The sequence below is a fragment of the Pagrus major genome, chromosome 4 (assembly GCF_040436345.1).
Source record: "Pagrus major chromosome 4, Pma_NU_1.0".
Lineage (NCBI taxonomy): Eukaryota > Metazoa > Chordata > Actinopteri > Spariformes > Sparidae > Pagrus > Pagrus major.
In genome coordinates this window covers 10,037,619-10,053,933 of record NC_133218.1, presented here as the reverse complement: position 1 = coordinate 10,053,933, position 16,315 = coordinate 10,037,619, and the positions used below count along the sequence as shown (strand labels likewise).

Here is a 16,315-nt window from a genome sequence, read left to right as displayed (position 1 = left end):
GAGCTGTTATTATTCCTATTGTTTTTGTGTGCATATCCGAGTCTCTGTCTCACTCTCTTCCTGTCTCTGTTATCCCAAATTGAACTTTGAAGCTTACAGTTTAGGGTTCAAGATCATAATTCAACAATGTTCGACTCAGCTGAGTTTGACACAATAAAGGAAACTGAACAAGTGAGATTTCTTGTTCTTCCACGTCACTATATTGTAGGGATGCCATTAGTGACCAAACCAAACACTACAGATGACTACACAGGATCTAGACTCAGATGCAGACTTGTGTTAAGTCAACGATCAAATACAGTATGATCTGTGAGTTTGGACAGAAAGCAGTACCTCCTCCTCACACCAGTCATAGACCTTCCACTTAGACACATGTTTGGCTCTGTGTCTCTTCCACAGCTCCAGGAACAGAGTGGCTGAAAAAAACATAAACAGGCTCTCTGTATCACAACTGATCACAACAATACATAACATTAGATTAGACATCATAATACATCAGATCAGATTAAGTCAGATACTCACCCCAGATTGCCATGCACATAGCAAAGGCCACAGTTCCCTCATTGTCAAACAGATGGCTAACCTGTGGATGGAAACACATTTATATTATATTAAGAGAGAAGATCACAAATCTGGTACCACATTAACAGATAAACAGCAGGACCAGCTTTTCATAAAACCATGAATATGTTTGTGTCTGAAGTCGTGATTATCCTCATCATGACTTAAATATAAAGACTGTTATTTGGTGGCTGGTAATGCCCCTATTATTCAGTTACTAAAAAATATTTATAGCTACCAGCTTGTGTCAGCTGGTTTGTGGTAAATTCAATGATCCATCCCCAATAACAACATATAGTAACAGCTGTAAATTGGCATTGCTGGCTTGTCCAGCTTTAGATTTCTCTTCATGCTAAAGCTGCAGTAAGACTGATACTAATGTACCCACACATGTTACCTCTGTGTGGCTCATCTCAGTATGTTTTTCTATATGCATACAAAATTATGTTAGAACAAATTCTTTTTTAATCTGTAGCACTTTTCTTTTTTTAAATTTTTTAGAAATGAACAATACATTATTACGCTTGGACTGGCAAATTATGTGCTTTGTTTGTTTTCTTAAAAAGGGACCAAGCCAGCCATTGTTTTCAATTGTGATTTTATCCTTTTTGATTTAAAGTAATTTACCCTTTTTTATCTGGGTGTTATACCACATGATTTTGAAATAGGCCAGGTTTTAAGTGCCATCCACCTATTTTGTGTTGTATGTTATATGATTCTTTCCTCTGTTCTGTACAGCAATAGCCTGACTCTGTACAAAGCTGGGTCCACGTCGATACACTGCCTCTTCCCTGTGGTGAGAATGAAATGGGTGACTCTCTGGTGTGTATACTTGACTCCTACACTGCATAATACTGGATATGAAGTGGATACTGTCAATATTAAGTGTGTAGTGCATGCTTCTTTTAGGTGTTTTATAACATACCTATTTACTATTTTCTAATAAAATTCAACTGATTTTGGTACAATATTTGCCTCCCGTTAATTGTTCCTGCTCGGGGAAGCCGTAGAGTTGGTCACAAGACACACTAATGTACATACTAAGTGTTTAAGGGTTCCTCATTAGTATTCTATTTACTAGGTACTACACAGGGCATACTGAGCAGAAGAAGTAAAACAGTCACCAGCTGTTATCAATCATAATCAATCAGAAGAAGTTAAGAGTCCATGCTACAAAGCAAATTTGATAATTGCCAAAATTGATTGTTCAAGTTGTTGTATGTATACTTTTGACCCAGCAGATTTGGTCACATTTTCAGAAGACCCATGATGAATTCATATTTTGATGGGGTTATCATAATGTCATAGTGTCAGAACTAGTTTGTGTGTGACAATCCACAGTAATGGATGAAGTCCTGAATTTAATTCACAGTGTATTGTGAACTGCCAGCAGCAGATTAAAGAAATCAGATGAACAGAGTAAGGACACAGAAGAGAGTTCACCTTAGCGTAGATGCATGTGTCTGACAACTGCCACACTGAACATCTCTTATCACATCGAGGACACATGGTGATGTTGGAGTTACACACTTCCTGACTGAGGACACAAATAGAGAGAAAGATTAAAGCATTTATGGAAATAAAAGCTACATCATAGTGTGAGATTTTTTGCTACTGCTTTTCTGCACAAACATGATTAACAGGAGAGAGGTGGCTTTCCATTGCTCTTCTGAGGTCCTGCCAGAAGCTTGTGGATGGCTATCAAAAGTGAAGTGACAATAGCCAAGGGACATTTAACCAAATATTAGAATTACTTTATGTATATTTTTGACCCAGCAGATTTGATCACATTTTCAGAAGATCCATAATTAATTCATATTTGAACCACACTTAATGAGGAATATATTTTTAAAAAATCCCCCACTCGCACTTGCAGGCGGTCTTGGGTTCTTCCTCCCTCATCCAAGCTTGGGTCCTCCACCTCTACCTGGGAGCTTGAGGGTTCAGTGCAGTGGACCACAGGACCAGTGCAGTGGACCACAGGACCAGTGTTTTAGATCATTTACCAAATTATGTTACTTCCAGAACTTACATGAGAAGGTTGGTGTTGAAAAAGGCAAGTCCATACAGGAACACTATAACACCCAGGACAGCAGCTGGAACAAGCAGCTTGGTGTACCAGCCCAGCCACAGGTAGTAAAGAGCCACCTTCTCTCCAAAGTAGCATCTGTAGAGAAGAAACACAGGGGCAGACATGGACTATAAGTACTAGCATTGAGAGCTTCATTGAGACGGAGACTGAGACGGAGACTGACCCACCAAGAGGATAATGCCTAACAGAGTCAGAGTGTCTGATAGCAGCAGAGAGGTTATTCCAGAGGAAGGGGACATGATAGGAAAGTTCGTTTTAACACAGAAGACAGACAGGCCCTGTATTAAAAGGGCACAAGGTGGTATAGATAAAACATAAGATAAAAATACAAACACAAGTAAAGGGTCAAGAAGAGGGCCCTTGGGAAAGTACTGATTTATTATTATGATAACTAGTGCAGTGCCCGTGTCTGCTCGATTGCTTGGCCTCTGATTTTGCTGCTCGCAGCTTTCTTGAGAACTAAACTGTGAAAATACTTCACAATCCACACTTATTATATGGGTTTATCAAAGCATTGAAATTAAAACTCAAACTAGCTAACGTCTAGTTTGGTATAGCAAGCGGGTGTAAAGGGTGTATAGCCTGTGGGTATAAAGTAGTCTAGGGTTGTACCTTATGTTTCTATCAATTAATCTAATTAATCTTTTTTCGATTAGTTGACTAATCTACTGACTAAGTTATTGATTATTGTTAAGATTATTTTTGAATTTGTGGTTAATTCACTGAAAATAAATCTCAAGCTTTTCTAAATAATATATAATTATTTATTCTAATAATGTTAGCGTCTTCATCTAATTTCCACCATGTCACTGCTTCCCTGGCCCAGAGAATCAATGGTTTTGCTTCAGTACTTGCCTTGAAACACAAAATGGTAATGACATGGATCTATTTCAACACTGGAGTCATATGCATTTACGATTAAATCTGACAAATGCATTTGTGCATCAGTGTGGAGCAGGGGAATAAGTGAGTGAGTGAAAATTTACAGATCATAACCGGTGCGTCTGTCTTGTGTCTGTGGCATTAGTTACAACACTTTATTAGTCATAGATGGTCTTTAAATTGTGAAGAAAATATATAACAGTTGAATAACAATGTTAGATATTAAGTGTTTTAAGAAACTAATTCTATAGCACCACAAAGACATCCCCCCTGCCAGCCTGGACCCTCATCAGTACGGTTTCAAAACCAACAGATCCACAGATGATGCCATATCCACGGCCCTATACTCAATCTTCACACACCTGGAGAACAGGAACAGTTACATCAGAATGCTGTTTGTTGATTTCAGAACAGCATTAAATATAATCTCACCCATAAAACTGACTGGAAAACCGAGACCCAGACAGTACAGACTGGCAATCATACCTCCTCTACATTACTGCTCAACACCAGAAGCCCCCAGGGCTGTGTTTTCACCCCCCTCCTGATCACACTGTATACCAATGACTGCACGCTCATACATCAAGAGAACTGACAAGAATTAATTGTATACAAATAGACATAAACATGTAGTGCATCTTCTGAATCTGCATCAGGGTGAATGTAAACAGCAGCCTTATGATGGTGATGATAATATGGTCAGCACCTTCATATCAAGTGTTCGGTATCTGGGAAACACTGTTGACTGTGTGAGCACAGAGCATCAATGTTTCTAAACACACCGGGGGCTGCAGCCAGTCAGATTGGATGGTCAAAAGATGCCTTGGGCCACGATGGTCTCAATGTCTGCTACTCTTAATCCAAAACACCTGCTTCTCTCTTTCTTTTCTTCTTCCTCTATGACTATTTTCTGACAGGCAGTACGTCTTTCAGCAATAAAGCTGAAAAAAAAAATAGACGGTTAAAAAAACAAATGTAGGATAATTTGAGGGAGCTACTGACCACTCCATCTTCATGCAGATTGGACACTTTTTTAGAGTTTCCCAGGGTGAGATGCACTGGCTGGTTGCCTCTGTGGGACTATACATCGATCAGCCATAACATTATAACCCCCTGCCTAATACTGTGTACATCCCCCTTTTGCCGCCAAAACAGCTTAGACCCGTAGAGGCATGGACTCCACAAGACCTGATATGTGCTGTGGGATCTGGCACCAAGATGTTAGAAGCAGATCTTTGAAGTCCTTTAAGTTGCAAGGTGGGGCACCTCCATGGAGCCCTTGCATATCTGCTACGGAAGGGTGTGGACTGCCGGAGCTGCAACGGAGTACATACGCAACGCAGTGGAGCCAGTGAAAGTACACACACATAGACTAGAGTAAAACCTATCAGCTCCACTGCCATGGCGGATCGGTGATGGACTGAACACAGATCTGGTGGAATTTAGGGGTAATCCTTTTTTGCCAACTCACAACATCACACTAATAACACTGAAAAGACTGCATGCATGGTACGCATGGTGTTAAAATACGCTGGGCATGAAAATGTCAACTATGTCGGTCGGAAACTAGCAATGACACTTGCACTGAGCTGTGCACCGTTTTGCGCTGGGCGCAAGATAGTGCCCTAAGTTGAATTACTTGAGCTTACTTTCACAGCTACTGCTGCAATGACAACTGCTGGTTAGCAATCAAATCAGCAACCAAAGTACATTAACTAACTTCCTGCGGTTTTTACAACACCAACTTGCACACTATCTGACCAACAGTATCTTCAGATTGAAAACTTCTGGCCAAAACAAATACAACAGATTTTACATTTTGCTCTCCTTAATCCATTTTGCCAACATCCTTAACAAGGACGTAACAGAGAGACAATTACATACAAAGGCAGACAGGTACAAATAGTTTCATACAGACATACAGACAGACAGGCAGACATTTAATACAGTTACAGGTTCATACAGATACAGACACACAGTCATAGAAAGGCACAAACACATACAGACAGACAGATGGAGGGACATACAGACAGATGGTTACAGACAGTTAGAAACTGACTTGATATCGTTGACTGGTTGGCCTGTAAACAGAGCTGACCATCGAGCCCACTTCTCCTCAAGCCGTTTTTGCTTCTTTCTCTGAGAATCATAGGAAAAATCAATATACAGACATTAGGTTTTTATCCTGAATGCAAATATACTGAACATGTTTTACATCAAAATCACAACATTGTGTTTTCCACTAGTGCATACAACATCCAGCTGGGCGAAAACAGTAGCCAGCTGAGGACCAGGGGAGACGGTGCTTATTTTTGTGTTTACTCGCAAATGGGTCCCCATGCTTTTCCCTTCACTTCTCTTTCCCCTCCCATAATACTAAACTGGCTTCCTGTAGTATCCAGAATAGAATTTATAATCCTTCTCCTCGCATATAAAGCCCTTAATGGCCAGGCACCATCATATCTTAAAGAGCTAATAGTACATTATTACTCCACCACAACATTGCGCTCCAAAATAAAAAAGTTTTAAGAGTAGTCTAGTTTGCACAAACTTGCACATCCCCTTCTTCCAGCAGCAACCTCAACCATACCGACCAGACAATATATAGTCAAGATGACACTCACGGGAATTCATAATTTTGAAACAAGACAATGATTATCTGGTCTCTCAGTCAAGATTCAGTTACAAATCAGAACTAACAGGCTTACAAGATTAAAAGCAATAGATTTTTACTGACTATTGAAAAAGCTTAGTGTTATATTTGATTATTTTCCACATGTTTTATTTTCCATAATTTCTCAATTTTAGGTCATGTTATTTATGAGAAAGCCTCTTAATTTTTTCTCTCAAAGTGCACCAGACTGATACATTTGAATTTAAAATGTGCAAGATTTTCTTCCAGGGGAGGTCCACCCACCGTAGCCTATGAAATCCTGTGAGAAACACTGTTAATACTAATATTTTCAGCTAGAATTCTAATCTTACAACATTAATTCTGTTCGTAACTTGATGACAGAACAAAGAGAGAAGTGTCTTTTGTCGGTCTGTCTGTCTTTATTGAACCAAAGACCATTTGAAAAGCTCCACTTTGGACTCATATCATCAATCATCAATAATAAAAGACTCAGATCTGGGCCAAACACACTTGATCTTGCAGAATAATAGCCACAGAATTATGAGTAGATCAGTCAAAGATTGACTCACCTCATGGAGGCAGAACATGGTTTCAAACACATCCTTCTTTAACAGTTCTTCCAGGTTTTCTGATAGAACAAAACAGAACATATATGAATAAATGTCTGCTGTTTGTCCCATATTAAAACTTATATATAAAATCTGTGTGACACTGATTTTACAAGTGTATCCCTCCTCCCAATTACAACAATACTTACCTCAAAACGTTTTGACAATTACCCCCACATATATTTTAATTATAATATTCTACTATTTTCCAGTAAACAGTTAAAAATGGCTGGTAATTTCTTTAATTTGCAGGAAACTTACAATTGGATTCTGCTTAACTTCTGCTGATCATGACATTTTAATTCCCAACTAGATTCTGTCTAAAGCCTCGTTTCCACCAAGAAGTCCCATTCAGTTCAGTTCAGTTCAGTTCAGTTCAGTACACATTGGAACAGTTATATTTGCGTTGCCATTGTCAAAAGTTGTACCCTTCTGTTGAGGTACCTAGCACACTGTATGTGATTGGTCAGTCCAAGCAAACTAGAATTGTCTTTTCATCTGCAACCTGATGTATAATTTCTCAATTTACAGCAATCTGTTGTCTCACTTCAATTAAGTGGCCTGCTGAATGGAAGTTAAACAGAGACTAGCAGGAAATGAAAATGGTATGATTAGCAGAGGTTAAGCAAAACCTGTTTGGAAGTTTCCTAGAAATGTATTAAAAATGTATTAGCTGTTCATTACCTGGATGTTGGAAAATAGCAGAATATTACTAATTTTGGTAATTTTTAATACATTTTTAGGTAATTATTGTGGTAATTTAGTGTTATTTTCAAAGGAATATGTTGCTTGGCAATTAGCACCAATTTACCATGAAATTTCCAGACCTGTAAAGTCTTACCCATATCTGTTATATTGATATTCAATATCAAATATTGAATATTAAATATTAAAAATGTTTGAGTGAATGATATGCTGTCATGTTTACTGTATGTTAGCTGAAGGGCCACAAATGACAAATGTTATTGAAATAATCACACTCACCTCCTGTGTTGATAAATGTCTGATGAAGGATAAATTTGACTATTCGGATCCTGAAGAAACAATAAAAAGTCAAATGTAAAGTGAAGAAATTGCATCTGCATGATCAGAATGAGCAGGTTTATATACTATCATATATTTTGACTGTACAGGTGTTACTATAGTAGGGGGTATACACCATACACATACACCCCGTAGCCTGAATTCAGTCAGCCCATCTGTCTCTGAAAATAAAGTTCTGCTCCCCTTACAGCCAGGGCTGAGTTCATTTTCCAAATACAGAAATGAATAAACATACCAAAATATACCATAATAAAAGAACAATGTTAAGAAAGTAAATTTAATCAAACAATCTCCCACCGGTAGATGTGATTAATCCAGCATCGAAAAGTAATGTTTAATGTGGTTAATGTTGATAAAACAGTCAGCACTGATCTCTAAATTAATAAGTTATTCGCAGTTTCTTATGTCCACTGCAGCTTTAGACTGTATGAAAAGTTTATCCTTCAGTTCATTAACTACCTAAAGTCATCTGACAGCAACAGGACAGATTGATAAATCTTGTCTCCAGAGTTTGTGTAAGGAGAAGGAATAATCTGGTGGATTTGTTGTGCTTGAAGTTAAAAAAAATACATATTCAATACATCTTGGCGCACACACAGAGGCACCATCTGGAGCATGAGGGTTACTCCCACATATCGATGGCAAGCTAAACTGCTATAATGGCCAGTCCGACGATGTTGGTACTTGAAACATGAATAAGTGATCTTGTTCTGGTGGCTAGATTTACTTTTTTTTACTTAGCCAGTCTAGCTGTTGAACTATATCTTTAATGAAAGAAATCATTCAGGAATGAAGTATGAAGTATTTATATATATATATATATATATATATATATATATATATATATATATATATATATATATATATATATATATATATATATATATATTTTAATATGTGAAACCTTTCAGAAACCAGCAGCTTGCACCACAGTGTATGTCTGTATATACTTCATGTGTGTATACTGTATACAGGATGTGTATGTGTGTTACCTGGTAGCCTGGGTGACGGCACCCCTCACATCTCCACACCAGTTACAGGAGTCGGAGACTTTGAGCAGGTACTGGTAGTCCTCAAACATCTCACGCGGAGCACGGAGGCCGAAAAACACCTTGCCTTCATGGATGATCTCCTATTACAAACATTAATATAAATAATCATTCCCACTATATGACATCATGTGTTATGTCAGGATGTGTGGAAAAAATGAGTGACAGTAAAGGAGGCAGACTCACAGTGACAGTGACATTTTTCTTCTTTAGCTGCTCGATGAAAGCTCTCTGTCTCTGAGCCTTCTGGTCTGTGTCATCATCCACCTTGTTGGCCACCAGTACATAGTCAAACGTCCTCTGGGTGGCCTGTTCAAAGACACCCCCAACCCCCGAGACTCAGTGACATATTTACATGGTTATATTGTTAAGCAGCTCAAAGTAAGTATTATACTCAGATATACCCAGCCAAAAAAAAAAGCAATCAAAGAGCTTTAAACCCCAGCTGTCCATGATGACCTGAACTATTTCTCAGACGACTGCAGCATTTCTGTTTGCCCGTTTAGTTTGGTTCTGAATCTCAATGATTTTGCACTTGTTTTCAGGGCACCACCTCCGAAGAGGAAAAATAAAATAAAATCTTTCATTTCTTATGTTATCAGTCAAATATCTAAAAGTGTAACTTCTCTATTAAATTGATCTCTGTTCTCCACTCCAAAGGAATGCACAGAACAACGAATGGGTCAATATGAAAATGTTTATTAACTGAGTAAATACTAACACAAATGACTTAAATGAAATGATTACCAGATTATATTTATGTATACAAGCAGTCAAAATGATGATAGTGAATTGAATAATGAATGGGGATGGTGGAAGAAATAATCAGTTCTATACGAATTCTAGTAACTCTTACTTAAGGAAGATGCAAAATTTGAAGTTTGAATTACTGTCAATAGGATTATTATTATTATATTATTTTGACATCAACCCAGTCATGAACAGTTTGAGAAGATGGTTCGGCCTACTTTGAACTGTGAAGGCCAGTCCGAATTGGGAAAAACCGCAAGGTAGCATAAACTGCTAGTAAAGTTATACAATAGACTCAGTTGGCGTTGAAACTTGGCTGTCAAATTAAGAATAGAACTTCCTAACTAAGTTGCTAAATAAATCAGAATCTCACATCACTAATCTCACCGACGAACTACCAAAATATAGACAGCATATAAAGTGTCCCAACAGGGACACCAAGACATCAGACCATTGCTATACAGTTTTAAAAAGACGCTTATTGCTCTGTTCACCATGCAGCTTTAGGACTCTCTGATCACTGTCTGCTTCATCTCATCCCGACCTACAGGCAGAAATGAAAAGCTTCTAAGCCTGTAGTGAGGATGGTGAGGAAATGGATGGCTCAGTCAAAACAGGAGTTACAGGCCTGCTTAGACTGCACTGATTGGAGTGTTTTTGAAGCTGCAGCCTGAGACCTTAATGAATTCACGGACATTGTACATCGTACATCAGTTTTTGTGAGGGCATGTGCGTGCAGACCAAGACCTTCTGTACACAACAATAAAAACAGTAAACCCTGGTTTACACCTAAACTCAGGCAGCTGTGTCAGGCCAAGGAGAAGGCCTACAGAAGTGGGGACCAGGCCCTGTACAAGCAGGCCAGAAACTCACTAACAAAGAAGATCAGGGTAGCTAAGAGGAACTACACTGAGAAGCTAAGAAACAGCTTCCCAGCAAATGATCCTGCGTCAGTACAGGAGACCATCCCCCCACCCTGTGGAAAACCCCCAACTGGCAGATGAACTTAACACCTTCAACACCAGGTTTGAAAGACTGCACTAAAGATCTGTGAAGAAGGATGCGTGTCAGCTCTTCCAGAGACAAAAGATCAGGAGGCTGCAGGACCTGACGGTGTGTGTCCCTCCTGCCTGAGAGTCTGTGCTGACCAACAGCAACCCCCCCCCCCTCTCTTCACTCAGATTTTCAACCGATCTCTGGAGCTGTGTGAAGTGACCTACTGCTTCAAACGCTCCACCATCATCCCGGTCCCTAAGAAACCCGCATCACATCATTAAATGACTACAGGCCTGTCGCCCTGACGTCTGTGGTCATGAAATCCTTCGAGAGACTGGTGTTGACTGGTGCCACCTGAAGGACATCCCAGGCCCCCTGCCGGACCCCTGCAGTTTGCCTACTGGACAAACAGGTTGGTGGATGATCATCAATCAATCCATCTCATTATACTTTCCAAAATGAGCAGGTCTAAACCATACTCATTGATTAATTTATTTACAGAGACCCAACTTTTTCCCCCACGAGGAAGCACTTGGCGAAAGTGGTGAGAAAAAACTGCCTTTTAACAGGCAGAAACCTCGGAGCAGAACCGGACTCAAATGTGAGCTGCGATCTGCATCAACTGGTTTGGTAGAGAGAGAAGGAGGGGGGTCGAGAGAAGCTGTGGGAGAGACAGAAGCAGGGGGGATACTGCTATCTGCATCGACTGGTTTGGTAGAGAGAAGGTGAGAGAAGGATTGGGGGGGTGGGGGGGTGGGGGGGGTGATGGAGGGGGGTCGAGAGAAGCTGTGGGAGAGACAGAAGGAGGGGGGGGATACAGCAGCCACAGCAGTAATAATAGCTTTACTAATTGAGATATGAATATTAATAATACTCAAAGTATAATAATAATACTAAAAATGTATCGATGCAGTCAACATGGGCAAGTTAGTCACCCATTCATCCAATGAGTCACCTGAGTTCTGTCCTAAGAGGCAGATTCAGGTAAGGTAACAACACTTCTTCTGAGTACTGTGACCATCGATGTAGATCCATATTCCAGATTTGGTGTCTTTAAGGTTTTATTCAACAAAGTAAAACCTACATCATGTCCTGTTGTTTAGAGTTACAGCAGTGAGAAAACAATAGGAAATACAGAAGTCCAGTTATGTTGGACATCTTTGGTCTTTTTTCAATCACCAAGATACAGCGTGCAAATGAGACAGCTGACAGGTTCAATGTTTTTATTGAACAGTGACAGAGGGAGTTTGAAGATAAATCCTGGTATCTTTTAATGTCTCAAAACAGACAGGTAAGTCTATTCAACAAAGAGTCAATGGATCTTTTCATATAAGCCGATATGTTCTGGTTTGCATGTTACAGATAGGTTTGTCCAAATTTACCTCGGCGACGTATAAAAAGTTTGAATAAGAGGAGGAGTGAGACGTGGATTCTTACCGTTAAAGGAAGTAAAGGCTCAGTGTTCTGACCATCCTTCTGTCTGGGCCACAGCTCAATGTTTTCCTTTAACAAACACGAACACACACACACAAACACACACACAGATGAAGTTAGCATCAAAACAACACAAACAATCAAACAAAAAGATAATTATAATAAATAATAATAATATAACCTGGTCTGGTATGTCCAGTTGGCTTATGATGAATAATGTTAGCTAATGGTAGTAAACTTTAGTTAAATATTACTGCATAACATACGCTAATATTTTTGTTAGCGTTTTGTTGCTAAGCAATGTTGACAAAGATATTACGCAAACTTTATGACCTTTCATTATCTGAATTCCTGTTACACTGTGTTCTAGTATTTTCAACTCAATCATCTCAGAGTGTGAGAGAAGTTTCACTTTAAATAGTAACAAGGCCTTAAAATAATATCATAATAATATCCCAATATTTTCAGGCTATATTGCGATATACAATATATGTCTCAAAATGTTCAAATCTCCTCAAACCACCTCATACTTCTAAGACTGGGTTAACATAATCAAATATCATATTTTTGGGGGGGTTTTTTTACCAAAAAGCTGTATATCAACATTAGATTCAAATTCAGATGCAGAGACACATTATTGTCATTTCCCTGAGTATTTATACACACAAAATCAAACATCCACCTTTAAAAAAGTTAAATGAATGATGATTTTCGACAATAATGTAGGGATGACTATTGGTATTTTAACAAAATATTACCGCAATGAGATTTTTTGATAAACAATCAGTAAAATGTTGGTAAAGGCAAGTATCAAAACAAGTAAAACATCCTGGTAAGTTCAGAAAATGACACCACTTTACAGTACAGTAATGCAGCCTGTAAAACCAGGAAAATACAAAACGTGTGTAATATCAGGATATAACAATATCATAAATCTAAGACAATAAAGTCTTATTTCACAGTAACGATATAATAATGATACATTGCCCAGCTTTACTCTAAATCTGTAACATTTGTCAGATTGTCAGACTGTTTATATCAATGAGTGCAGGCTAAATGACAGAAACACTAGTCAGTATAAAACTCTTCAGTTCAACAGCAGCAGCACAAAATGACACAGACGACATGATCCAACAGTTTTAGAAGGAGGACCTCTTACACAACTTAAATAACAGAGCTCTCGTGTTACGAATCAGAATGTGTCACGAGTGGAATATGAAACTGGCAAGTAACAATCAACAAGCATTCTTGTTATTCCGTTCAGTCTTTCTTCTAGTTGTTCACATAGTATGTTGTGAGTCATCTTATATAATAATGGCCAGCTGTTAGCGTTTTTGTTTTCCTTTCTAACAGACATTCAGCAGCCTGCAGGTCCAGACCTGTTGAGTTTTTCACGTTTGTTTGCTCTTGTCATCTCCCTCTCGCTGTCCCTGCTGTGTTCTGTTCAACACAGTTTTCACATTTTACTGCCCCAACCCTCATACCATTTACAGTGCAGGGAAGCTGATAGATAAGATTAGTTTCTGGATCGACCGGATCCAAATATGGTATACTGCAGTGAATCCTTCACCTGGGTGTGACCTCCACTGCTCCCAGTGATAAGACTTTACATTTGACCTACTGAGCACACACATAGACAATCGTCATAATAAAATAAAGTCACACAGCAGGCTGTTCATGCAGTTCATCTTTTCATTTTCTACAGTAGTCAGACACACAGTATCTGTTTCAGAGATGAGACGAATAATCAATCAATAAGTAGCCATTTTTAAGCCTAATCATGGTTTAAATCATGTTTAAATATTCTCTGGTTTAGCTTCTGAAATGATAATATTAACTGTGTTTTTAGTCTTCTTTGATATTTGCCTGAATACTTTAGATTCTTGGTCTAACAAAATGAGTCATTTGGCAGTTTCACCAGGGGCTTTGGGATATTGAGGTTGTCAATTTTCACCATTTTGTGACATTTTAATCACCAAAACATTGAATCAATTCTTTGACTTAAGTGTCCTGTTTTACTGTATAAAACTAGGATTGTTAGTTATATTATCTATTTCTGTGATGTGAGAGTTATGTTCATTATATATATTTGGGTCTTTTGTTTTGTTTTTTGTTTGCTTGCCTATTATTGTAACCTGGCAAAATAACATGAAACTTTGTTTATACTGATTGATTGATTGATTGATTGATTGATTGATTTTGAAGATGTAAAAATTTAAAAGAATAAAAAATGAATAAACGTTTTGGCCATTTATGCATTTAAGGCATTCTGTATTTGCCTTTTACAATTCTTCAACCACATTGACTTTTGATTGTTTGTTTCCTGTAATTTGATAGGACAAAATAGTCTTTGTTTCCAGAGAAATACACTGACTCTAATTTTCATTTATTTAAACCACACTTATATACTGTTGGGCAGTTACTTGCATTGGATTTGATATCTGAACATTATTTGCTCTGTTTGTAAAATCGCAGGCTACGGAGTAACAACTATCTCCAAATGTCAAATAAATGTAGTAGAGGAAATGACATTAACATGTAGTAGTGAAGCAGAATATTAAGGTAGGCTAAAGCTCACATAAAATACTTGAGCACCTCGTAACTGAATGAAAATAAAGGAACTTAGATACACTATAACAGCTTAGAGCTACACAAGAGTAAGTATTAGTCAACTGTCAGTTATGGATGAACAATTAATCTAAATTTGATCAAAATCACAATATGTCCAAGGCAATATCCAAAACCCAGGAGAAGGGATCTTTTCCTAAAGGTAAAATCTGCCTCAACATAGCAATATAAATTAAGTGCTGTGGTGATACAGAGATGCCCTGTCCTACTAATCATATTCTCTGTACATAAGTAACCAAACATGCATGTTGTGTTACTAACTTAGAGACCCCAGAAAAAAAACAATGACATCATCATTTTTATGTCATTTAATTTTTACTGTTTTCTATTATTATAACTGTTATTATTATTATTATTATTATTATTATTATCGTTACATAGGTCTACCGTTCAGGTGCAACTTACTGACAGTGAAATACAGTGTTTTTCCACAGTGTGCACTTCTGTTAATCACAACACACTGATATGACAGTTTACTGCAGTCAACAACAAACGAAAGCTGAAGTTTTACCTCGACACTTTTGAAGAACATGTTAGAAGTTGATGGTGTTGATGTGAAGTTCTGTCAGAGAAAAGCAGCCTCCATCCATGCAAGAGATAAACGTTCCCTCTCTGTCCGGCCTCACTAACATCTCCCCAACATTAAAACCAATCTTTCATTGACATTTAGTTAATCAACATCTCTCCGCCTCGTTTCACTTCCGCATAAGTACAGACTACTGCTGCTGGTTGTGCGCGCGGGTGTACAGGTAAGGTATGCAATTTCACCTGACGTCAGTTTACGCCAATAGAGGAACAGGAAGAACTAATGTTGCGTCCAAGGACTACTAATTCTTCTTCTTCTCCGGGTTTTACCGGGAGCTTGCATCCTACATGTTGCACTACCGCCACCTTCTGGAGTGATCTCACTCCTACCATATTTCAGATTTTCCTCATTAGTCTTGTTGTCATCAGGAAGCTGACCAAGCATCTTCTACCTGATCCAATATGTTCTTTACTCCTGCTCCATTAAACCCTGATCTTTTCATTCCTTCCATCCTGTCCTTCCTCTCTACGACATATTTCCTGCAATCAACAAGCACACGTTCTGCAGTTTCTGCAGTCCTATTCTTAATCTAGTCATACATGTCTCCTCTTTTCTGTTTTTACTTCTCACTACACTTACTCTGTTTTGAACGTTATAGAAATGTTCTGTCATGGTTCAGTGTCTGTTTAAATTTATTTAGAAATTGTTCCCTTATCCTACTTGTCACTTCCTCCTGTAAATGGTCTTGCATTTCTATAGCGCTTTTCCAGTCTACTGACAGCTCAAAGCGCTTTACAATACTTGACACAGCAACATTCACACACAGATGGCAGAGGCCATGCAAGGCGCCAACTGCTCATCAGCAGCAATTTGGGGTTCAGTATCTTGAGGAGCCGGGATTCAAGCCAGTGACCTTCCGATTACTAGACAACCCACTCTACCTCCTGAGCTACAGCCGCTCCTCCTGTGTGTTTTTCCGTTGATTCCCTCACGTGTCCGTGTCCGTCCTCACTCCACCTGTACCTCGTCTCGTCATTGGTGTCTCTGTGTATATAGCCTTTGTTCACCCTCATGTCTTCGTCAGATCGTTTCGTTTCCCTCTGTGTTGCT

General features: G+C 38.6%; 1 protein-coding gene across 1 annotated transcript in view; it reads right to left on the bottom strand.

The window, feature by feature from the left end:
- Positions 1-16,315, bottom strand: part of LOC140994905 (anoctamin-9-like) — a 30,836-nt gene extending 14,521 nt beyond the window's left edge. Inside the window, exons 1-11 of the mRNA XM_073464741.1 lie at positions 16,147-16,315; positions 12,055-12,120; positions 9,058-9,180; positions 8,815-8,954; positions 7,763-7,812; positions 6,740-6,798; positions 5,595-5,674; positions 2,594-2,728; positions 2,005-2,098; positions 523-583; positions 334-416 (exon numbers count right to left, since the gene is read on the bottom strand). Coding sequence (XP_073320842.1) covers positions 334-416; positions 523-583; positions 2,005-2,098; positions 2,594-2,728; positions 5,595-5,674; positions 6,740-6,798; positions 7,763-7,812; positions 8,815-8,954; positions 9,058-9,180; positions 12,055-12,120; positions 16,147-16,278 — 1,023 coding nt within the window. The 5' untranslated portion in view covers positions 16,279-16,315. The remainder of the gene's footprint in view (positions 1-333; positions 417-522; positions 584-2,004; positions 2,099-2,593; positions 2,729-5,594; positions 5,675-6,739; positions 6,799-7,762; positions 7,813-8,814; positions 8,955-9,057; positions 9,181-12,054; positions 12,121-16,146) is intronic.